Source organism: Lithobates pipiens, unplaced genomic scaffold (assembly GCF_037356315.1).
Source record: "Lithobates pipiens isolate NorthernLeopardFrog02 unplaced genomic scaffold, aLitPip1_a1.2 Scaffold_22, whole genome shotgun sequence".
Taxonomy (NCBI): Eukaryota; Metazoa; Chordata; class Amphibia; order Anura; family Ranidae; genus Lithobates; species Lithobates pipiens.
Genome location: NW_027507784.1, coordinates 252207434 through 252232016, shown reverse-complemented (window position 1 = coordinate 252232016; position 24583 = coordinate 252207434). Strand labels below are relative to the sequence as shown.

Here is a 24583-nt window from a genome sequence, read left to right as displayed (position 1 = left end):
GCTTTCCCAAATGCAACATTTTTATAATGGGTTGTAAGCGCCACCTGCGACCCCCTTAGCACGGCAATATGCTGAGTTTTTTTTATGCAAGGCATATTTGTTGGCTGTATATATTTATGTGTGTCTGAGTTGTAATATATCAGAATTTTTTTTAGAACAAATGACTTCCCATTACAAGCAGATGGAGATATAAATTGTTGTCCTCTTCTGAAAATTCTGGATTCCTGGTTGTTGTGTGTTTTTTTTTTTTATTATAATTTTTTTTTTGGCAAAATTATACAAACAGTACAAAAAAGTACAAAACAGTACAAGTAACAAAGTGAACATTACTTTTTTTATGTAAGGTAAAGTGAAAGGTTATCTTAATAGTTTAACTCGATCTGCTACTAATACCATTCCCCTGCTATATTCATTCAGTGGAGCCTGATTATAAAGTTCCATGTCGGCCTGTGTCAGAGATTACACAGGGCAAAGGGCTCTTCTATTGGTCCCATATGACAGTTCTCACTTCCCAGGCCCAGCAATTGTTTGCTAAATATTTTTTTAAATATGTATGATAATGCTGTAGCAAAGACCTTTTGTGTTTCTTAAATCTCAATGTTATATAGTTTTGTAGATAACAGCAGAAGAATGCTTCTTTTTTATGTATATATGTATCTGGAGCACAGAGCAAGTTTTCTATTTAAAATTATAAAACATTTTTTTTTATAGAGCTGAGTGTCACTAATTAGTGAAATATTAAATGGATTCATAGGGGTGATACTGTCAGGGAAACCTGAAATTGGGGTAATTCTGAAAAATATGGATTCAGTTTTCAAGTTTGCATAAAAGTGCTTGATGAAAAACTGACTTGAGCATGAGTATCATACAAAAACTAGCTACAGATGGTTTGAAGTTTAGGCACTGTGACATATGAGTCTGAGCACACCAAAAAGGAAAACAACATCGCAAAGATTACAGAAGATTTCCTCTTTCTCAATTTCAATACTTTTTCCTGACACAAACATTACAACATACATGTATGGGTATAGGCTCCGTCCCCTCACCCAATCAGGACTGGTTACACTATATTTAAATAAGTCGTCTCCCCCAAGGCGGCATTCTCTTTTTGTTCCTCAAATGCTTAGATGGTTACAACTGTGGAAGGAAGGTTTTTATTTTTAGCCTCACCTTGCCGGGATCATCTGGCTAGCCACGCAGGTTCAGCCTCTTTCCTGTGGTGAAGCCCCTCTGTTCAGTTGTAAAATTCCCATATAAGTTTGGCACCACTCCAGGTCCAGATACTGGGGGGGGGGGGGGGGCAGGATACTGGTCTCTGGAGACAGGTAGGACAAATACGCCACCACCTGGAGCAACATGGCAGAAGAATGCTTCTTTTTTATGTATATATGTATCTGGAGCACAGAGCAAGTTGGGCTATATAGCACACCCCCTTAGGCTGCAAGGTCCATGGTCTTTCCCTAAAGCATCTAGCTTCAAAGCAGGGAGCAGAGACACTGTGTCCAGGGCGTTGCCCACTTCCAAAATGGCGCCTGCCAGACTTCCGGTGGCCATTCTATGCTCTGTGTCCAGAAGAATTCCGGTCGGTGAAGATGGACCAAGATGGTGTCTGAGTGACTTCCGGTTCGCAGAAAGTGGCCGGAGGCACCAGGAATGGTCAAAGCAGCAATTTGAAGACACCTGGGGAGAGGGCAATCCTATAGGAAGTAGTGGTGGAGTAAGCCAGTGCACAAGCAGGAAGAGGGACAGGCAGCGGATGCCAGGTAAGAGGGGACCCAGGGTTGCTGGAGGTAGGAGGGAGTGAAGATGTATAAGATCAAATATTGAAAGTGTCCTTGTCTTAACAGATTGTACCTGTTTGTGCCGTGCATAACATAAGGTGAGGGTTAGGTAAGTAGGTATTAAATGCCACTAAAAGAAAGCATATGGCTAATAAAAGTAAATCTTTTACAGCCCTCACCGCCAGTACCATTTTCCAAAAAGAACAGGTAAAAGCCGTAGCCCGGCTACAGCCCATGCAAAAGCCCGCCAAGATGGCCAGCAGGGAATGAAAGAGCTACAAGCTAAGGAGGCAGAGGACCAATGCCTAGGATGTGGTGTGAAAGAATTACATAGGAAAATATTGTGCCAAGCCTATCTCTTTGAAGCAGCGACAGACAAGGAAACAGAGAAAGCAGAGATGATCAGGAGGTGGCAGGTAGACCCAGCCAAACAGGAACAACAGCACCCAGCCCACCACTGGCGCAAAAGAGTCCCCCAGGGGAACCATCGCTAGTGTCAGGTTTGGAAGATGATTCCCCAGTGGGGGAAGAAGTGTTTTCTGTATTTGACTTCGCACTAGTGCAACCCCTAGTAAAAGCGATCATAGAAGTGCTTGAAGAGGAGAAGGAAATTACGCAACCAGCAAAAAAAATAAAAAAATCGTGACTCATTCCCCTTGATTGAGGAGGTGAAAGATATAATCTACAATGAATGGAAAAAGGTCGAGAGGAAACCGTCTTTGTCTAACAGATTTCAAAGGAAGAGGGGGTCAAGTTATGGGAAGTACCCTGGCTATTAGACGCGGCCATTATGAGACTAGCTAGGCATGTCACACTACCGATGGATGACGCGGTCACCTTTAAAGATGCCTCAGAGCTGCAAATTGTCTTAGAACTAAAGAAAAATTATATGGCAGCAGGAAATGCCTGTAGGCCAGCTTTGGCGCTAACAGTGGTAGCCAAGTCCATAATAATATGGGCAGAGAACACACACTGCAAGGGACCACTAGCCTAGGGTTAGTGGAAGAACAAACAAAGAGAAGCCTCCCATATAATAGAGTTGAAAGCAGCCCTCCAAGCCTTGAAAGCCTTCCAGGGCCAAATAAGTAGAACCAGCATGATGTTTCAGGTGGACAACAAGGCGGCGGTCGCCTATGTGTGCCGTCAAGGGGGAGCGTGGAGTCAAACACTCCTGGCAGAGGTCACACCAATTATGACCTGGGCTCAACAGAACTTGATAAACTTGTCGGCTGTGTACATCCCAGCCCCACAGGTTTACCTAGCTGAGCCACAAAACAGTGAACAACCACTAATGGGCACTAAACCAATCAGTTTTTCAATGGGTTTGCAGGCCATGGGGTCAACCCGACCTTGATTTGATGGCATCCCTGGCCAACAGCAAGTGCAAATGGTTCCTTCCTGGCAAGGGCAAAGTTCCCACAGGCGGAAGAAGTGGATGCACTCAGCGCCCACTGGGTATGCACCCTAGCATACTGTCAGGGCTGGGCTCAGCTCTTCCTTCTCAAAGCTGGCCGCTCAGCTGTCGACTAATTTCCAGCTCCTTTCTCTCCACAGTGACTCATCTGTTGATGATATCCTGCTCGTCAGTCCTGTCTACTTAAGCCGATGGTCACATCTCTAGAGACGTTCTCCTGTGTTCCTGTTAAAGACTTGCTTGGCTTACATTCCTTCTGGCTCCAGATCCTGCTTGTTGTTCTACTACACTCATCTCCGGCTCCCTGACATTTTGGCTTGTCTGACTATCTGTTCCGGATCCTGAACTCTGGCTATATTTTGACTACATTTACTCGTTTTACCTTTTTATTATTAAAATTAAACAAGTGTGATTTAACTGTACTTCTGTCTCAGTCTGATTCATGGTTTCTGACACATACGTCTTCCCACCAATACCTAGAATTCCCAAGCTACTCAACAGAATATGCAACCATCCGAGAATAGTGATAGCAATCATGCCAGTGTGGCTATGCAGACCATGGTTCCCGTTAGTACAAGCCCTGGCAATAGAACTACCAATCCTACTGCCAGAAATACCGGACTTGCTCCAGCAGGGGCAGTTGTGCCACATGAACCATACCAAACTTCATCTGGCAGCTTGGAGGTTGAGAGGCAAAGGTTAGGAGAAGCGGGGCGCTCAGTATCAGTCATCGAGACCTTACTCAAGGCAAGAGCAGCAACAACGAATAAAACCTATTCAAAGGTGTGGGATAAGTTTGCCACCTTTACTGAAGCCAGAGGATTTGATTCTTTTGCGCCATTGGGAAGCGCAGATTTTACAATTCCTACAAGCAGGCCTTTACATGTGCCTACAGACAAATACACTACGAGTACAGATCTCAGAACTCTCAGTGATAACAGGGGTAAGACGGACTGCTCAACAGTTAGTACAACGGTTCTTGAAAGCCTGCAACAGAGTACGACCACAGACAAGGTCATTTGTCCCTCCATGGGACTTACAGATGTTGCTAGAGATGTTGTCCCAACCCTCTTTTGCAGGAGACCAAGCAACCTCGTTATGGATTATAATGATAAAAACAGTTTTTCTCACTGCCATCACATTAGGGAGAAGAATATCAGACATTCAAGCCTGAGGATACAAACCCCCTACTGTTGTCTCCTACCAGATAGGGTGGTACTAAGAACATTGTCACAGCACCTCCAAAAAGTAAATAATTTCACATAGAACAGGACATTATCCTCCCAACAATGCAGAAGGATGCATCCAGTCAAAGGCATGAATTAGATGTCGGGTCTATCCTTGAAGCTTACATACAGAGAACAGTCCCGTTCAGAAAAGTGTAAACCTGTTTGTCATCCCATCTGGATTAAGAAAAGGGCTAGCAGCATCCAAAAGGACACTGGCAATGTGGCTGGGTAAAACCATTAAGAGAGCTTATCAGGAAAGAAGCCTAGAACCTCCATCAAGTGTGAAAGCACACTTGATAAGAAGCCTGGCAGCGTCCTGGGGAGAGTTTGGTGCGTATTCCCAGAAGAAATTTGCAGAGCTGCAACATAGTCAACATATGGCACATTCCTGACCCATTACAAAGTAGATCCAGAAGCATTAATGACTGTTGAATTTGGTCATGCTGTACTCACCGGAATGGATAATTAATAATAAAATATTATGTCAGCATACTTTCCCTTGTGATTTTTGGGCGTGCTAAATCCCATACGTATATCCTGTCATGTTTGTGTCAGGAAAACGGAAAAATGTATACTTACCTGACTGTAATTTTCCTTTCCTGATACATAAGCATGACAGCATACAAGTCCCTCCCTTGTGGGCTTCACATTTGAGTATAGTTACAAGAATGCCGCCTTGGGGGAGGCGACTTATTTAAATATAGTGTAACCAGTCCTGGTTGGACGAGGGGCGGAGCCTATACCATACGTGTATGCTGTCATGCTTATGTATCAGAAAAGGAAAATTGCCGTCAGGTAGGTTTACAATTTTCCATTTTTGTGACTTTGCCTTTCTTCAAGAGAAAGTCAACACAAGAAATTATAACCTAACAATTAATCTTATTACTAGTCTATGCCAATTTTTTTACATTTTTTTTCATTATAATATTCTATTTTTTGTTTTTTTCACACTAAAACATGACTTGCCTTGTTATGCCTAGTAAATCACTAGCCTTCAACATATATCCTAATGTCAATGTTTTTTTTTTTGCTGTTATACAATGTTTAATCACACAAGATTTGCAAACAGTATGTTGTATACTTTGTTCACATTCTTCAGTTTTTTTTATTTTTTTTTATTTTAATAAAATCTCTATTGTGGAAACATTTTTGGAACTGTGATTGCAGATTTATACCAGTTCACATTCATCATATTGTTATATATGATCCTTTGCGATAACTCTGTGTAGCAACCTATTAATTTTTAAGCATATAATTGTATTTTAACACTGTATTATTTTACTATATATTTTGTCACCCTCTTGTGTCTTTAAAGTTCTACCCCTAGGGGGTAAAATAGTATTTCTACATTCAAGGGATATTGGCCTATTCAAGCAGAAAAAATGTCAAGCAATTTGTTAAAGAGAAATGCCACTAAATCCTGGGATCAGTATTTAAGTTTATTCAGCCCAGGTTCACACTGCAGCTGAACTCGCACAATTTCACTCCTGCATGTCAGTCCCGATTTCAGCGGCAATTTCACAGACATCTATGTGGGTTTCTGCACAGTTGTCAGTGGAAATTGGACCCCAAATTTGCAAAAAGTAGTAGAGAAACTACTTTTTGAAATCGTAAATGCAGCGTTTGTACCTATAAGGATGGTGCCATTGCCGGCAATGGCTGCTAATTTGACATGTGTTTTGACATTTGTCTGTGTTGTATGAAGTAAACCTGACTGAAAACTCCTTAAAGGATAACTCCACTTTCGTAGGGAAAAAAATTGTAAATAAAGAAAAAATAATATACCTTATATAATTGTGAAACAAGTCATATTATAATTGAATGTTAATAAAAATTACCTTTCCTTTTCAATCTACAGCTCTGTAATTTTCTGAAAATGCAAAGCAATATGGCTACCTGGAGGTGTTTTGTACACAGAATGTGTATAGAACCCCCCCAGAAACATAATTTCTTGCTTGTGATTGGCTCACCAATTTTCCCAGAAGTCTGTCCCAAGATACAAGTCAGATTCCAGGCATGCCCTGCAGCAAAAAAATTATTTTGGTGAGATACTTCCAACAGGAAATCACGGCTAAAGGGATGCGGGCCCAGCAGCTTTCCTCATTAGAGCCCTGCAGGTGGACAGCTGATTGATAATTATGAAACCACTCCCATTAGACTCACTTTCCCACATGGACACAGGCAAACACACATGGATTTCTTCAGAATAACAAAAGGTATCAATCCGCAACAAAATTTGTTAAAATCTCTGCAATGTAGATAGATTAGCCAGAGGAGAATTTTTTTTCTCAACAAAAGTGGAGTTACGCTAAAGGCATAGTGCGCCTTTATGGAAAAAAAACTTCCTCTTCAGATAAGGGCTATCTGTAGATAAAAACAAGCTGTGCAGCTTTGACCAATGTTCAGTAATGCCCTCGCCATATACGTAGGCCATGTACGTACCTCATAAAGCCTGACTGGAAAATTTCTGGGATGTTACTAACAATGTTTCTAAGAGATGCCTAGCTGTTACTGTTACTCAATGGCGGCCCATCCATAGAGGGTGCATGGGCGACGCTTCCCATAGCCATGCGCCCCGCCCCCTGATCTACATATCAGTGGTGCCGGACCATGGATTCCAATACGGTGTGCTGTTTTTTTGAAGCACCTGATTTGAGCCAGAGGCTCTTATAGGCTTCATAAAATGGTGAACTTGGTGCGCAGAGAATTGCGCGCTGAGCCCACCCAGTTGTCTGATCATAGCGAATTAATTTTTGCTATTCTCACGCTAAAGTTCCTCGCTGACAATTGGGAGGCAGGTTGTGAGACCTGTTTCCCGATTGGCCAAAGTGTTTGGCAATCCTATTGGATGTCTAGCGATTTGACGGATGACACCCGGTGGAAGAAGCTGGAGGAGCGGACACCGGAGTCACCACGGCCGCTGCCTGCACTCCAGGAGAGGATGCCACTGGGGAGGGTGTTGTTTGTTTGCTGCCCCCCACAAAGAAGAACCCACCAGCTGCCACTGCTGCTACTTCACCATCACAATAGCAAGTTCTTTTTCTGGTTCAAACCCAGTCACTATGTGCTTTCTCTTTCCTGATACAGTAGCTCTTTGCTCAGCATTTAAGAGGTCACTACTGTGATGGAATAGAAAGTCTATACCTCTGTTAATACAAGAAAGTATTTTGCTAGGTTTAGAAACTGCAGCTTGGCGTTGCATGCTATTATTACGTTTGTAATCTATCAGAACACCCACATCCTTTCCAGCCATTCACCTGCTTCCCAGGGCCGTCTTTAGCTGAGGGCAAACGGGGAATCTGCCCTGGGCCCAATCTTAGTAGGGGGGCCCACGCTACCCGTGAATTTGGACCCCGATGATGGCTTTGCAGAGTACACAGAGGACACGGGAGGCTGTATTCGCGTTCTAGCCAGCAGAGAGGGGGCGGGGCCGGGAGCTCCACTGATGCTCTGACCCTGCCCTGTGTTAGTTAGAGCAGTGATCGGAGTGGATGTGTCAGTGGAGCTCCCGGCCCCAACCCCTCTATACTGGCTGGGGAATACAGAGGTCTGGGGGCAAGGCCGGGAGCTCCACTGATGTGCCCACTACGATCACTGCTCCAACTACAGATGCTCTGTTCTGAGCATACAGGCTACATGGGGTGGGATCAGAGCGTCAGTGGAGCTCCCAGCCTTGCCCCATCTCTGCTGGCTAACAAGCGAATACAGCCTCTTGTGTCCTCTGTGCACTCTGCAAAGCTGTCACTGGGTAATCTCGTGCAGTATGTCCGCAGTCTGGTAATCTCATGCAATATGTCCACAGTCTGGTAATCTTGTGCAGTATGTCCGCAGTCTGGAAATCTCATGCAGTATGTCTGCAGTATGGTAATCTCATGCAGTATGTCTGCAGTCTCTGGTAATCTCATGCAGTATGTCCGCAGTCTGGTCATTTTGTGCAGTATGTGCGCAGTCTGGTAATCTTGTGCAGTATGTTCACAGTCTGGTAATCTTGTGCAGTATGTGCCCAGTCTGGTAATCTTGTGCAGTATGTCCGCAGTCTGGTAATCTCATGCAGTATGTCCGCAGTCTGGTAATCTCATGCAGTATGTCTGCAGTCTCTGGTAATCTCATGCAGTATGTCAGCAGTCTGGTAATCTTGTGCAGTATGTGCGCAGTCTGGTAATCTTGTGCAGTATGTCCACAGTCTGGTAATCTCATGCAGTATATCTGCAGTCTCTGGTAATCTCCTGCAGTATGTCTGCACTCTTTGACCCTCTCCTGTAATATGTGTATTAATGTGCCGCTTTACTTGCTCAATTACTTGGGATTGCTCCACTGCTCAGTGAGTGGTAATGATGTGCATTAACCTATAGCAACCAATCAGTGAGCTCTATTAATGTGCAGTAACCTCCAGCAACCAATTGACAAGCAAAAAATATGTGTCGTAACCTCTAGCAACCAGCCACTGAGCAGTAAGGATAGGCTGTAACCTCTGGCAAACAATTGCATTTGCTGTGTGACCTGCTGCAGTAAACTGATTTTGAGTCTATCTGCTATTTTTTTGTATGTCTCAGAATGGGTCTGGGGGGCAAGAAAATGTTTGCCCAGGGCCCAATCAAAATTAAAGATGGCCCTGCTGCTTCCCAGTTGTACTCCCTCTAGAATGTGTGCAACATGCATGTTTTTAGCCTCCAAGTGCTAATTTTGGAAAATGGCTAAATTTGGAAAATCAGAAATAAGGGTAATGAATTAGCACTGCAGTCTGTGGCTGAGTGGTCGCCTCGTCCTTTAAAAAGGCTGTACCTCATTTCTGTACAGCCAATACCAAGGCTGCAAATAACATGCATGTCCTGTGCTAGACTTTACAGAAAGTACAGCAAAAATTGTTGCTACCTTTATATGAAACAATACAAATTTGGTCCTGTAGAGAGTTCAGTTAACATTTGCTAAAGCTAATTCTACTGTATAATAGAGGGGAATTTGACTGTGGCTGCACTGAGTTCAGATACTGAGAGATGGTTTTGCAGACATATTTATAAATACAGCCTGTCATTCATTCATGTTGCAGAATATCAACCATTACAGCATACTTATGCTGTCATCAGTTTCATATTCCAAAGGCAGAATATAGATGTGCTTTAAATGATCTCAGAACAAATGGCTGCATTTAAATCTGGTTCTCAATGGCAGTTACTCATCTAACATATGGAGATGGGTTTTATTTTGTGATGTACATAAACCCACGGGTCCTTATACAACGTCAGCTTTTTGGCATTTGCAAAATCTTCCCACTCAACATCTGAGAAAGAAGGTCTCAAGTAACATAGTATGTAATAGGTTTTAAAAATGGGATAATGGGACATTTATCTCACAATGTGATTGCTAAGGAATGCTTGTAAACCTAATTCCACTGAAGAGGGTCATTTTGATAATCCTGTTAACTTTTCCCTTAGCACGAGTACACAAAACAAGGAACATGCAACAGTGTACTGCAATCAGAAATCTTGATTGTTCTGTAGCACATAGTAGTAGCTCGTAAACAAATAAAATAAAAGCAGTCATGTACTAAAAGCTTGGGCGGCCTACAGCTCAGATTGTGTTGTAATACTCATTCTTTAACAGATCCGTATGCTTGGCTAACACTGTAAGATCTAGAAGATTATCACCCAGGGTTTGGAAAAAATGGGCAGATGCTGCAAACTACCAATACACTTGGCACCAGTGGTGCATTAGTGGCAAGAACTGCCTTTTATCAATATAAAATCTAAAATATTTTGTACCTCCAATCTTTTGTTCTTTGCACTTAAAATTCAATAAAATAAGACTGAAAAAAATTGATATTTTATGCAAAGTTCTACCTTTTCTATTTAAAAAAAAATCACAATATGCTAAAACATCATCAACCTCAAAATCTGGTGCTCTCTATTATGCTTATTCCTGTCAGACTTTGCAAGGTCACATTCCAAAAGCTGCTATACTTTTCTCAAATTGTGGGCAATTTTTGCTGAATTCGAGCTAAAAGTGTCGCTGTTAGAGCAGGGTGGAAAATTGTTACCCAGACAGTGGCTGCATCCAATAAGAACAGCCACTGTTTGGGTAATTCTGAGAACCAATAGTGCTGGCTGTCAGAATACAATAGCTTTTAGGATAGGTTTGTCCATCTACATTGTTCAGCAGGCAGAACAAAGGGAATCTATAAAATGTGTGGCCAACTTAACCCTCCCCTTTTGACTAATGATGTTGTAGATTACCTCATTAAGCAGTACAAAAGCTCATGGGGTGAGAGAGGTGGGCAAATGGGCAACTATGCACACGCTCTAGTGGGAATTTGCAGCATAGAACCAAGTTTTTGGGCTCCTAGGGCACTGTTGAAATGAATAGATAATGCATGCAAGCACAGGGCCAAGTATGATGTTCAGCATACCACAGGTACAGTCTAACGCTGGCCATATGCTATTAGAATTTTGTTTGAATTTTTTTATTTTTTTTATAAAAACATTCTTTTGATTTTCTGTTTCAATGTGTTTATTATTTATTGAGAAAAAGAAAAAAGAGTTTGGGAGTCATCCCTTCAAGGACAAAGTCCCAAACCACTAGATTTCCAATAGGGTGCCTAGGTACCCTGGGGTGTCTTCAGGTTTCTTCAGGGGTGCCTTGGCAAACTGCCTAAAGCATGCCCAAAAATTGTATACAAGCCAGAGGGTGGATCAAGCCTGCCCTTTAGTTACACAAAGCCACCAGTTTTCATAGTGCACCATTACAACCTTTTAGCCCCTGGAAGTAGGACGTCAGATGCCTGCACAGCATCCTTGTTTGCCCCTCCCCCACCCCTCTCCATCAGCTATGGGGTCACATTAGCTAAGTGAGGGAGAGAAACTGAGGGAGAAGAGAAACACTGGAATATTAGTCAGTACTAGGTCAAATGATGGAGCGATCACTTGTAAACAAACCGGCATCATATCATGACGCCGGTTCCTCCCTCCCCTCTCTGTACTGATCTGTACAGTGGAGGGCAGAGATCGGTGTCACCAGCGCTGTGGGCTGGATCTGTAGTGCCCACAGCACTGCTCTGTGACAGCCATCCCTCCATTCCCAGCTAATACCCTGCCAATACTCTGCAATACCCTGCCATGCCCTGCAATACCCAGCCAATACCCAGCAATACTCTGCCAATACCCTGCCAATACTCTGCCATAACCCCGCCAATACTCTGCCATACCCAGCCATACTCTGCCATACCCAGCCATACTCTGTAATACTCAGCCATGCTCACCGTACCCAGCCATACTAAGCCAATATTACAGTGGGGGAGATTATGGATATTACAGTGGGGTAGATTGTGGATATTACAGTGGGGACTATATGGTGGTGGAATTTTCACAGGTTTTTGCAAATTCAATTATTTGCTAATCCGATCCATGACTCTGATCCGAGGAATGATCCGATTCGTGAGTGTTTTGATCCGTTGTACCCCTAGTCAGTACCAGTGTGCAAACGTGTATTTGCTTTGGAAGAATAAATCCCCTATAATATTGGGTGTCCTATGTGTGTGGAAGATGTTGCATTATGTAAAACTATTCATTTTTTTATATTTTAGAATGGGATGCCTTGAGATTGTGCAGAATTTTAAAAGGTGCATTGACTACAAAAAGTGGAAAACTGCACTAGATTACTATATTCATTCATTCATTACTATATTCATTGAAATAGTTGCAAATAGAGCAGCCAGGGATTCCATGTCTTCTCAAATGTAGTCTTTTTGTGTTTAAGAAGACTAGCAATTTTTTAATTTTTTTGTGCACTATAATCCATGACAGTTTATTTTTATCATGGCTAGGTGTACCACCACTCCCTCGCAATAGTCATTTAGCCACTATAAATAAAAAAATAGAAATGTTTGTACTTGGGGTCCACCCAACGCTCATTCAAAACTGTGATTTTAGTGGTTTTGGGGACTTTCACATTCGTAACTGTATGAAATAAAGTGAAGGCCCTGATCCAAAGCCTTGTAACCTTGGGGCAAGTCCACCACACATGAAAAATAGTAGCCTTCTGTTGTTCTTTCGATTTTATGATCATTATTGGGCCCAAATCAATGTTAATTTTTAATTAATGATGAGATAATTTGAAGGAGTGGAAATTTTTTCTCAAATGAATGAATTTCTAACAGTGCATATGGTTTTCATTTGGGAAAAGTCCATTCATTGCATAGTTGATTTTTAAAGCAAATTTAAATTTTGTCAAAGAATGTACTGAAGGGTATTCAGCAGTATATCCCATTGATGATCTTGGTCAGGGACCGCCTTGCACAACTGAAGTTTATTCACTGGGTCTACTACTCCCCGTAAAGACTGGCCAGGATATACCCTGATAGACAACCGACCTGTCATAAATGCAGTGCAGAGGTTGGAACCTTCTTCCATGTGGTGTGATCCTGCCCACAGCTAAGGCCATTCTGGTTTGACAAACTATAGGCAGCTTGGGTCCGCGAGCAAAGGTTGCCTCTGGGGTGGGACTCGGAACAAGGAAGCATAGAGGATAGGTGATAGATAAAAATATAAAAATGGCAAAAAAACAAACACATACTGATAAAAATACACACAATGCCTACCGTTGATAAAATACAGCTGAGATGGAAATGGAACCCCCCTCTGGATCCCTTGTACCCTTCACGCTCCTTTCTGACCCCCCCCCTCCCCTTACTCCCTTCCCCCCCGGGCGTGAGAAACACCTCCTCCTCCTTCTCCTGTGCCACATGGCTAACATGTTGCACCCCTGATAATAGTCTCTTTTTCACTAATGTATATACACCAAACTGCCACCTGCTTGTTGTAAGGCTTACAATATAATCTGATATCAAAGGTACTGTTGAGGAGAATGTACCACTGTATTCTTGCTTTTTCATATTTTGTTTGAAACATAAATAAACTTTTCTGTTAAACAAAAAAAGAATGTACTGAAAAATTTAGTTTGAATGTTCACGTGAATTTTGGAACTAATTTTTGTTGAAAATCTACTAGCATGTGGCTAGCTTAAGCTGATAGCTGTTACAAATGTTAGCAAGTCCACTCCTCAGTTGGATCTTCCATGTTATGTATTTGATAAAAGCCGATATTCATGGGAATCAGTGTATCTATATTTAATGAAATATGGGATGATTGAGATCAAATCTACTTTTTCTTTCAGTTTATGGACATAACATGAAAAGCAGCAATGATTTCATTGGAAGGATTGTGATTGGTCAGTATTCATCCGGCTCCCCTGAATCAAACCATTGGCGAAGAATGTTGAACTCGAATAGGACAGCAGTGGAGCAGTGGCACAGCCTGAGATCGCGGGCTGAGTGTGACAGAGTCTCCCCAGCTTCACTAGAAGTGACGTGAGAGCCCCAGAAGAGGGGATGTCACCACGCTTACTCGCATGGGATTGGAATCAACTATTTCAGCTGCTTCTGATTAATGGCAGCAGTTAGCCTATGTGCCTAAGTTAATATTCATGATGCAAATCACGTGTCCAATGTTGGTCTGATCAACTTTGTTCAGGCAATATCTCAAGATTGCTGATTATTGTTATAACTGTCATGGCATTGCGCACTCATCTGACTTTTCATTCCATCCACTATAGAAAATGTCGATTTGGAGCTGCTTAAGAATTCTAAAAGTTGATTTAACATGTTAGTCCATGAAAACGTATTCCATTTTGAAGGAGGCATAGATATCTGTGGTCTGACTTGTGAATGTGGAAAAACATCTAAAAATAACACAAAAAAAATCTAAAATATGTGACGCCTATCTGAAATGCAGTTTTGTCCTTCTACATGTTGAACACTATACCTGTTGATGTATGTGTGTGAGTATGTATAAACACAATCTATATTTATATATTTGTTGCTAAAGTACAAAAATACAAATTTGTATTTATACAAATTGATTTAAAGTTATAGTGAAATATATACAAATATAAATATATGTGAAAATTATATATAATATTCTAAGAGTATATGTGTACAATTTCCAACAGGCAAGAGGCTCTGTATTATTCATGAAATTACACGTGAAAATTCTTGGTTATTTTAAAGAGCTTGGATCTAGGCTTGTCACTGTAAGTACAACTCACTGATAAATAAACACAAGAATTTGGTCTCTTGCCTGTACACAAGAGTGATTATTCTATAACAGACATTGGAGCCTAAAAAATAAACGCAAAATGTAGTAATTGTATATTTAATACACATGTAGTCTAAGAGTGCATATTTCTTAAATAAATATATTTATTTGTGCCATTAACAACTTGATTGTGTGCAACACTTGACATGTACAATCAATGCATTGATTAGTATTTTTTATAAAGGATAGCTGTTATTGTTTAGGTCAGTCCACTTCTACAGTGGGGATAATAATTATTAGATCCTCTGCAGATTTTGTAAGTTTGCCCACTTACAAAGAAATTAACGGTCTATAATTTGTATCATATGTGTAGTTTAAATGATAGACTAGAATATCAATCAAAAATCCAGAAAAAAACACATGATACAAATGTTATAAATTGAGTTGCAGTTAAGTGAGTAAAATAAGTATTTGATCCTCAAGTAAAGCATGACTTAGTACTTGGTAGAGAAACCCTTGCTGGCAAGCACAGAGGTAAGACGTTTCTTGTAGTTGGTGACCAGGTTTGCACATATCTCAGGAGGGATTTTGGTCCACTCTTCTTTACAGATCTCCTCTAAATCCTTAAGGTTTTTTGTCAAATTTGTTTATTGAATTTAACAATTAGTAAATTAGTATACATAAGTACATATGGTGGCAGCAAAAGAAAAGGTCACATACCGTATTTATTGGCGTATAACACTCACTTTTTCCCCTTAAAATCAGGGGGAAACCATGGGTGCGTGTTTTACGCAGATCCCCTGCCGATTGTAAGCCTCTGGGCGGCTTTCGGCCACTTTTGGTCGTTCTTGGACGCTTTCAGCCTTTCTCAGTGCCTTTCGGCTGTTCTTCGCGGCTTTCGCCCGCTTTCGGCCTTTCTCGACGGCTTTCGGTCTTCTTCGCGGCTGATTGTGGCTGAAAGCTGCCGAGAGCGGCCGAGGGCGGGAAAAAGCTACTGAGAATGGCCGAGAGCTACTGAGCGCTGAGGAGATACAGGACATCTGGCTCTGTATCTCGGCGGTGCCATTTTAAAACGCAAAAGCCGAAAATGACACTGACAAGGCTGCATGACAAGGCTGCATATAACATTGACAAGGCTGCATGACAAGGCTGCAAATGTCACTGACAAGGCTGCATGATAAGGCTGCATATAACATTGACAAGGCTGCAAATGTCACTGACAAGGCTGCATAACAAGGCTGTAAATGACACTGACAAGGCTGCAGATGGACACTGATAAGGCTCCATTGATGGGCATTTAAATTATGTTTTTTCCTTAAACTTGCATCCTAAAAGTTTTTTTTCCATTAAAATTCCCTCCTAAATTTGGGGTGCGTGTTATACGTCGATAAATACAGTATATGGTAATAATATTGAGTTGTAGTTCCAACATAAACTACATTTTCTTTTTCAATAAACTAAAAGTAAATTTTTAGCGTGGATCTAACTACTCAAAAGTTTGTGCCATATATTGTATAAGAGAGGATAAAACCAATTTACACCAGGTTGATATAAGATGACCTCAGATAAAAAAAAAGGTCTTAATTATTATCAAGAGTATAGTTAAAAAAAAAAAAAAAAAGTACTATAGAATATAAAATCTTATACTACATATTGGAACTATGTACAATTGGTATAATGATAACCAAGGAAATAAAAGTTCTGCTACCAGAACTATATAAGGAGTAAATTGAGAGGAGAGAGAGAATAGGGGGAAAAAATAGAAGAGAGAAAGAAAATAACAGAAAAGTAATCTTAGGTAGGAGAAAAAATGGATAGGTATATGGTATTAAACACATACCATGAATGCAGAGAATGGAAGATGGAATGGATTCGAGATTACCAAAGTCTTAGTAGGGAAGCAGGGATTCCATATATTCTCAGAGATGGGTATTTTATCTTGCGTTATAGCCTCTGTTTTGGCATGGATCATTGCTTGATTGGCTCTATTTTTAGTTTCAGCAATTATTAAGGATGGGGATCTCCTAGCTTTGGCAAATGTTTGTTTCGCGGCTGTAGTGATCTATAATAGGAGTTTGAATTGGCGGTAGAAGAGAGTGGCCCGTTTTAAGTTTAAAAGTGCTATTGTAGGATCAGGATTGAAAGGGATTTAAAACAGTGTTGAAATCATAAGAAATACATCTTTCCAGATTTTTTTTGCTACCGGGCAATCCCACCAAGTATGAAGATGTGATCCTAGATCACCACAGCCACGAAAACAGGATGGGTAATAATTTGGAGCATATTTCACTGTCAGGGACCAAATACCACCGTGTGAGTACTTTGTAATTTGTCTCTAAGGCAGCTATGACTTTTTTGAGAAAGACTTAGTTGTGATCCAAATCTTATCCTAATTGGCTGCTTCCAACAAAAACCCAAGAGCCATCTTCCACTCAGCCACATACGATGGTGGGTCTGAGTTGGGTTTAGTAATAAGATGAGTGTAAAGAGTTGAAATAAGTCCCTTAGTGTGTGGGTCACATTTACATATATTTTCAAAGCACGTTAATTTATCTAAATTAATTCTTCCTTGTATATAGGGCATAACATTTTTTTTAATCTGAATATATCGAAAGAGCTCTGAATTAGGAAGTTTGTGACTTTCACATAAGTCAGGGAAAGTTTTGAATGAAGTAGAGGATGCTAGTTCACAGAGTTGAGTTAAATTAGTGGAGGCCCATGCTTTAAAAGATTTAGGGGAAGACCAAGCAGGATAGAAAAGTGGATTTTTAAGAGATGATAAAAGAGATATATGGGGAGATTGTAGTCCATTTAGGAATTTAGATTTTTCCCAAATGACTAGTGTATGTTTAGTTATAGGATTATTGAGTTTTTTTACGGTCGGAGGATATAGACCATACAAGGTTGGTTATTGAAAGTGGGTGTCAATCTATTGTTTCCAAAACAACCCAAAGCGGATTTTCTCATGTTTTGCGTGATATTTAGGAATATGGGCTAATTGTGCTGCATGGTAATAAGTGGTAAAATTAGGAAACCCTAGTCCTCCCATTGGCCTTTGGAAGGTAAAGAGTGTGTTTGGGCAGATGGGGTTTCAAAGAGCCCCAAACGTAAGGTAATGCCTTACATTGTAGGATTCTGAGAAACTATGCTGGAATAGGGATAGTTAAAATCGAAAAAAAGATAAAGAATTTTAGGCAGTATACCCATCTTTATTACGTTAATTTTACCTATCCAAGATAATGGTAGAGAGGACCATTGTGTCAGAAGATCAGATATTTGACACAAAATTGGAGGATAATTGGCAGTGAAAATGTAAGAAAGATTGGGTGTGAGAGCTATTCCTAGGTAAAGAAGGCATGAAGTGGACCATGAGAAAGGGAGGGATGTTTGTGCTTGTAAAATATAAGAAGGTAAAGATATATTTAAAGCTATAAATTTGAGAGTTAATAATTAGACCAGATACGGGGGCAAAGTGATCAAGTTTATTTATAAGATTAGGAGTAGAAATATGAGAGGATGACATAAAGATTAAGATCTCATCAGCAAATAGGCAACGTTTTTGTTGGTTACCAGCTAAGTTTAGACCTTTAATAGAGGGTCAGTACGGATTGATTGAGAAGGGGTTCAATAAGTAGGGAAAATAAGAGTGGGGAAAGTGGACATCTCTGACACATACCCCTACAGATGTCAAATAGGTTTGATTTATATTCAGCATATTTAACATAAGATTTGTGATTTTTGTATAATAAGGAGACCCAGCTAAGAAAACGAAGACCAAATCTCCAATGCTGCAGGACAAAATGTAGGTAATGTCACAAAACTGTATCAAATGCTTTTTTGATATCTAAAGATAAGAGACAGATGGGTATTTGTCGTGATTTAGCTGCTTGAATTAGTAAAGTAGTCCTGCATACATTATCTGCCACTTGGAGCTGTGGGATAAAGCCGACCTGGTCTTTATTTATTAAAGAACCTATTACACCATTTAAGTGGGTCGCTAAGAATTTCACTAGTAACTTAATGTCAAGGTTGAGTAATGATATTGGTCTATAGTTAGAACAAGATGTATCATCTGTCTGAGGTTTGGGGATCATTGAAATTATATCCGATAATGTTTCGGGGCGAAAGGATTGATCGTTAAGGATAGAATTAAATGCGTCTGTTAACATTGGAGCAAGGATATGAGAGAATTTCTTATAGTATAGGGCAGAGAGGCGATCTGGGCCTGGATGTTTATTTGGTTTAAGAGAGTTAATTGCTCATTTAATTTTGATAGCTGTAATGGGGGCTTTCAAGACAATTGCGTTGGGCTAAAGGAATAGTAGGAAGTTTGATTTGTGAAAAAAATGATTCTGCTAAAGTTTGAGCAAAAGATCCTTCCTTTTTATATAAGGAAGTAAAATGTTTTTGAAAGGTGTTAAGGATCTTTACTGGATTACTATTAAATGTATCATGACATAATTTTAGTTGAAACGGTTTAAAGGGGCGATTTAGTTTTTTAAGTGCTCGGGCTAAAAGAGTTTCTGGTTTATTTGCTTTAAAATAAAATTTATGTTTAGACTTACATAACATTTTATCTACAGATTCTGATAAAAAGGTTTAACATGCTTTATCAAGCTGTAATTTAGTGACAGGGGTAAGATTGGATTGAAAGATTGTGTGGCATGTATTGAATTCTGCTTCTAATTTTTATGTGAGTTGTCATTTTTCCCTTTTAAGAAATGAGGCTTAACATATACATACCCCACGGAGAACAGGTTTATGAACTTCCCATAGCGTCAGTGGGGATATATCAGGGGTCTCATTATTGTCCAGGTAATCTTTTATGGCTATTTCTAGATCAGAGGAGTGTGATAGATGAGATGGGATTTAGTCATTAATATGCCGTGTAGAATCTTGTGTTTTGGGTATTAGAGAAGTGAAAGTTAAAAGTACAGCACAGTGGTCAGTCCATGTAAAAGGGATAAAAGATGAAGAAAGGAATTCAGGGGTCATGCCTATTGAGATCAAAATGTGATCAATATGGGAAAATGATTTATGGGGATGAGAATAAAAAGTAAATTGGCGCCCAGCAGGATTGATTTCATCCCACAAATCTAATAAAGAATGTTGTTGAATTTCAATAGGAGTTGTAGATTTATCTAAAAAAGGATACAGGACTTGATTTGAATCTCCACAGATTAAAAGTGTGCCGTTTTATGAGTATCAATTACCTGTAATAAATGGGAAAGGAATACGGATGGAGTTTTGTTAGGAGCATAATGATACCACTGTCATTAGAAAATCTAATAGATATCCTATGAGTATAAGATAGTGACCTTCTGGGTCTTTGATCTCTGTCAGGAAGGAAAAGGGTGTAGTATGATGACATGCTATTAGCACCCCTCATTGTTTTGTTTTGGCAGAGGCTGTGAAAACTTGGGGATAAGCTGAACCAAAATATTTAGGGGTCACCTAATCTGCAAAATGGGTTTCTTGGAGGCATACTACATGTGCTTTTGAAGAAAAATCTTAAAGGAAATATTATAGTATACTACATTCATAGATTGTGAGTCTAGAATTACCCCGGGGTGGGGGGGCAAGAACCAAGGGGGAGTAGAGACAGAATAAAGAGGAAGAAAGAGAATAAGAGTCATATAGTCAAATAATAGTAAGTCAATTGATGCGAATAAGAAAAGTAAAAAGGCGGTGTACTAAGTGTGTAAGAAAACGCTAACCCGTGAGGCCTAGTATCTATCCGAGGAGGTCCTCCAATAATTGGTCAGAATGAAGGTTTATCCTAGGACAGAAAGATAGAGGGAGCAGTGACAATCTCGAGACCCCAATGGTCTAGATCTATATACAGAAAAAGAGAAATACTTGGACACCCAAGTCTGGCCATTGAGAAAAAAAATTTGCAAGGGTACAAAAAGAAATAAAATGGTTAATTAGCTATTACAACTATACTGTAACCTGAGTATATATACCTACAGGTAACCCTGGGGAAAAAAAGACATTAAAATAAGAACCTGCATAAGAAAATGTATAGTTTGCATAGCAATATTACTTAGCATAGGATTGCCAGCAATGAAGAAGGCAAATTGTGATATTGATAAACAGGATCAATAAATATAACACAATAGAAGTACTTCAATTTAAAAAATAACTAGATTTTTCTCTAAGATAAATATAAGTAAATAAGGTTATAATCGAGACAATAGGTATCTCATTGGCTTAGGGGGGGGGGGGGGTTGAGGGAAGGGAGGAGGGAGAAAGGGGGTAAATAGATAAAACATAAAATGTGCTTATCTAAGGTTGTGGGGGTTAAAAGTGGGAAGTTCAAAACTAAAAAATAGGACAGTATGCTTTTAAATCAGATTATACTGAAGGTGGTAAATTACTTAGTGACCAAAAAAAGGCAAAGCCTTAAGATTGAATACGCTTCAAGATGAGGAGTGAAAGTCATTCAGTCCATTGTGTCTACAGGATCTATATCAGGAGAATTGAATCGACTTCTCTAAGCCCTTGTACACACGGTCGGAGATTCCAACGGAATGTGTCCTATCGGACCGTTTTGTCGGATATTCCGACTGTGTGTGGTCTCCATCGGACTGTCTCCGTTGGAATATCCGACGGACCAACTTTTCCAACTTGCCGGTAAAATTTTCTGACAAAATGCTCCGATTGGACATACTCCGATCATGTGTAGCCTACTCCGACGGACAAAGTGCCATGCATGCTCAGATCAAATTCCTAGACCAAAGCTAATGGCTACTAGCCTGAACGTAGTCCCATCGTAACTAAATAACGTCATCGCGTTATGTACAATCGGATTTTCTGACAACTTTGTCCGACCGTGTGTATGCAACAGTTTCGGACAAAATCCGACGGATTTGGTTGTCGGAATCTCCGACCGTGTGTACAAGGGCTAAGGCTGGCCATAGATGGTTCAGCAGGAACCGGTCGAAATTCGAACCATGTGTGGGCAGGCTGAGTGGTAGTAAGTTGATGGATCGATCAGCTTTGGTACAACCAGTGTACAGGATCCTTCCCAGCTGCCAGCACAGTTACCCAGTGCGCCATGAAGGAAAGGTAACGTTCCTGCCAATGCCTACTGGACCATGAGTCAGCGGTAATATGAACCTTACCACTGACCGCCCTGTCCCACAAGGCCAAAACATTGCCTTCTACATACCAGTAGGGAGCCAGAATGGCATTCTGTGAAAAGAAATGGCATTTTGGAACCTGCCACTGAGGTAGAGCACATGCCACAAATTCACAAAAGGGGGACGAGTCTACCAGCTGAAAAGGCAGCAGTTGCAGTGCTAGCAATGTGGCCAAGCTAGCATTTAGACGCTGAGCAGGTGGGTAGCTGGGACCGAATTTCTTTTTACGGTTCAGCAACTGGGGTAGGTAAATGTGCCTGCTAAAATCAATTGGTGGTGTACTGCTAGCAGATAAGCTACAAGTACTTGGGACACTTATTGCTATACCTTCATTCCTCTCAGTGCAGGTTTTTGAGAGGACTGGAGGTATAGTAGGGTTAGAGATCCCAGATAAGGAGCAAGGAGAAGTCCGCCTTTTTCTTTGATATGGGTCTTTCAAGCAAACTGCAAAGCAGGCGGTCATTTGTCTGGTCAAGCATGTGGTGCCTAAGCGTTTGCTGTTCTGGCGACGCTTGATCCGCTTCAGACATATTTTGCAAACAGCAACGGTGCGATATGCTGCACACGTGTCGAAAAAGACCAACACCATGAAACTTTTAAAAGTCATTGGGGAGCTCTGCGGTGTGATGCAATAGGGTGGCTGCCCTTAAGCTGCCCCCTAGGGGACATCCTACTTTGTTGGAGTTGTGTCTCCTCCACCTCACTTTACTCCTCTCTTCTCTCAAGTACAGTCAGTGAACTCATTATCCCCTCTCTACTCGTCACTGGAGCAAACTTGGCAGTATGCTGCAACTGGGGGAACATGACTGCCAGTTTCTTGTCCTTCTGTGGCACCCCCTCTCTCTAGGAACACGTTACTCCCTTCCTCGACCTGGGAACCAACATCGGAGCCTTCAAATTGCTGCGCATCCTCCAGCAGCATGTACCCGACACTGGGGTCATATAATTCTGGGGATTCCTCTGTGCATGATGGTGGGGCTACGGAAGGAGTGACTGTGGACAAGGATCCAGTGGAATAGGCCACTTTGGCAGCTGCATTGGAAGGCAAACTACTCTGAGCCTGGGTGACAGAGAATGATGAGGACAGCTTTGTTATCCGCTCCACCAACGCTTCTGCATGTTGTGACTCAATAACAGGGCCAGCAGCAGAAAAAAGGGACAAGTGTTCCCCACGGCCACCTACAGAGGATGCACCATGTCCATGACCACCACTGTTGACTGTAGACACAGAGGCTGCTGTCCCTCTTTTATTGGCCTGTGAGCGTCTGCCTCTACTTGGTGGCCTTCTGGACATGATGTATTTTTTGTTTTGCAACACCACACTACACTGTATAATATACTGTGTACAGCGCCTGAAGTGTATTAGAAACTATACACCACCGCCTGAAGTGCATATATGGGCTACCCTGAATGCAGAGTATATATTTATATTTATATAGTTAGACATCCCCCAATATCACTATATATATATATATATATCTATATATATATATATATATAGTGATATTGGGGGATGTCTAACTCAGTGGTAAATGCATTTTCAGTGAGTTCATAGCCAACAAGAACTTCAGTATAAGGGAGTGGTAGCCCACTTTTATTGAAAGTAACAAAAATGAAAGTTCATACATGCATGAGTTGCCCACACAGGGGTTCGTCTCCCAAAAATTACTACATAAACAAAAATGCCAAGCCACCTGTCTCTCAAGGCTCACTCAGCCTTGGTCGCAGTACAAAGGGGCACAGCCCAACTCATGGCCTCTAGGAAGGGGTTCTCCTGAAATTTTAGGCTTTCACACTCCTCCAAGACTCACATACCCCTCTGGTCCCCAGGACTTTCTCTTCCAGTTGTCTCAGCTATGGTCTCCCCGACTCTCATCTGGCCCAACTCTTTCAGTCCACTGATCAGAAACCTCTCCCACATGGAGTGCTGTCTCAAGGATATTGCCTGGGTTCTTAAACCGTAGCATACCTCCCTCCTAGCTGCAGCAACTGCTCCCATACCAACTCCCATGAACAACCTTATAATGGGTGTGTGCACATGGACACACACACAAAACCTGCAGAATTTCTGGAAAACCTGGACACAAGATTGGAGACTCCATCCCTCCCAATGCTCTTTGAAGTCTTCAAGTTTCCAGCCCCAAACCAGACTTACAAAATCCAGAGAAGACTTAAAGCAGGGGTGGATGCTTCCTGTACAGCGCCGGCTTTTGCCACAGGCAGAGTCTATGGCAAAGTTCAGTTAACCCACAGGATAGACACAGGTGCGCTACGCTGCACCTGCAGTGTGGGTAAACTGCAGCACATCAGTGTGAAAGCTGTTTAGGCCCTTTTCACACGATCGCCCCTACCCAATTGGATCCTCGATTCACCTCTACAGAGCGGCAGATGTAAACAGACTCTTGTCCATTTACGCCCGCCTGCCTCCAATCCAATCCTACAAATAGAATTTGTCCCCTTCCATCTGGGTGGATCGGATTAGAGGGCGTATAGAGTAGCCGTGACCTGTCATCCACCCGCTCCACTCATTGTGGCCCACGACTGGTTACCAAGTTGCTTAAGTGGCCCTCACTCTTAAAAAGGTTGGGCACCCCTGACTTAAAGCATAGTTTTCACTGCTTACAAATCTTCTGCTGGCACTTCTCAAACTGCCTTTTTGAGAGTCCCGTGTCCATTTTACACTCATTTACACAGAGACAGGGGCTCTCACTATATATATATATATATATATATATATATATATATATATATATATATATATATATATATATATATATATATATATTAGACTGTATGTATATATATATATATATATATATATATATATATATAGAGAGAGAGAGAGAGAAACTGTACAATGGCTGCACTGTATTTTATACTGTGTACACCACCAGAAGTGTAGTATAAACTGTACACACTGAATTAGATA

The 24583-nt window shown here is 41.1% G+C and overlaps 1 protein-coding gene across 3 annotated transcripts in view; it reads left to right on the top strand.

Annotated features, from left to right (window-relative positions):
- The window catches only part of SYT17 (synaptotagmin 17), a 310050-nt gene extending 295358 nt beyond the window's left edge, over positions 1–14692 (top strand). For 2 of the 3 annotated variants that reach the window (XM_077448940.1, XM_077448941.1), the window contains exon 8: positions 13590–14692. In XM_077448940.1, coding sequence (XP_077305066.1) covers positions 13590–13786 — 197 coding nt within the window. In that variant the 3' untranslated portion in view covers positions 13787–14692. The remainder of the gene's footprint in view (positions 1–13589) is intronic. The other variant, XM_077448942.1, reaches the window with a different exon arrangement.
- Positions 14693–24583: the final 9891 nt, after the last annotated feature.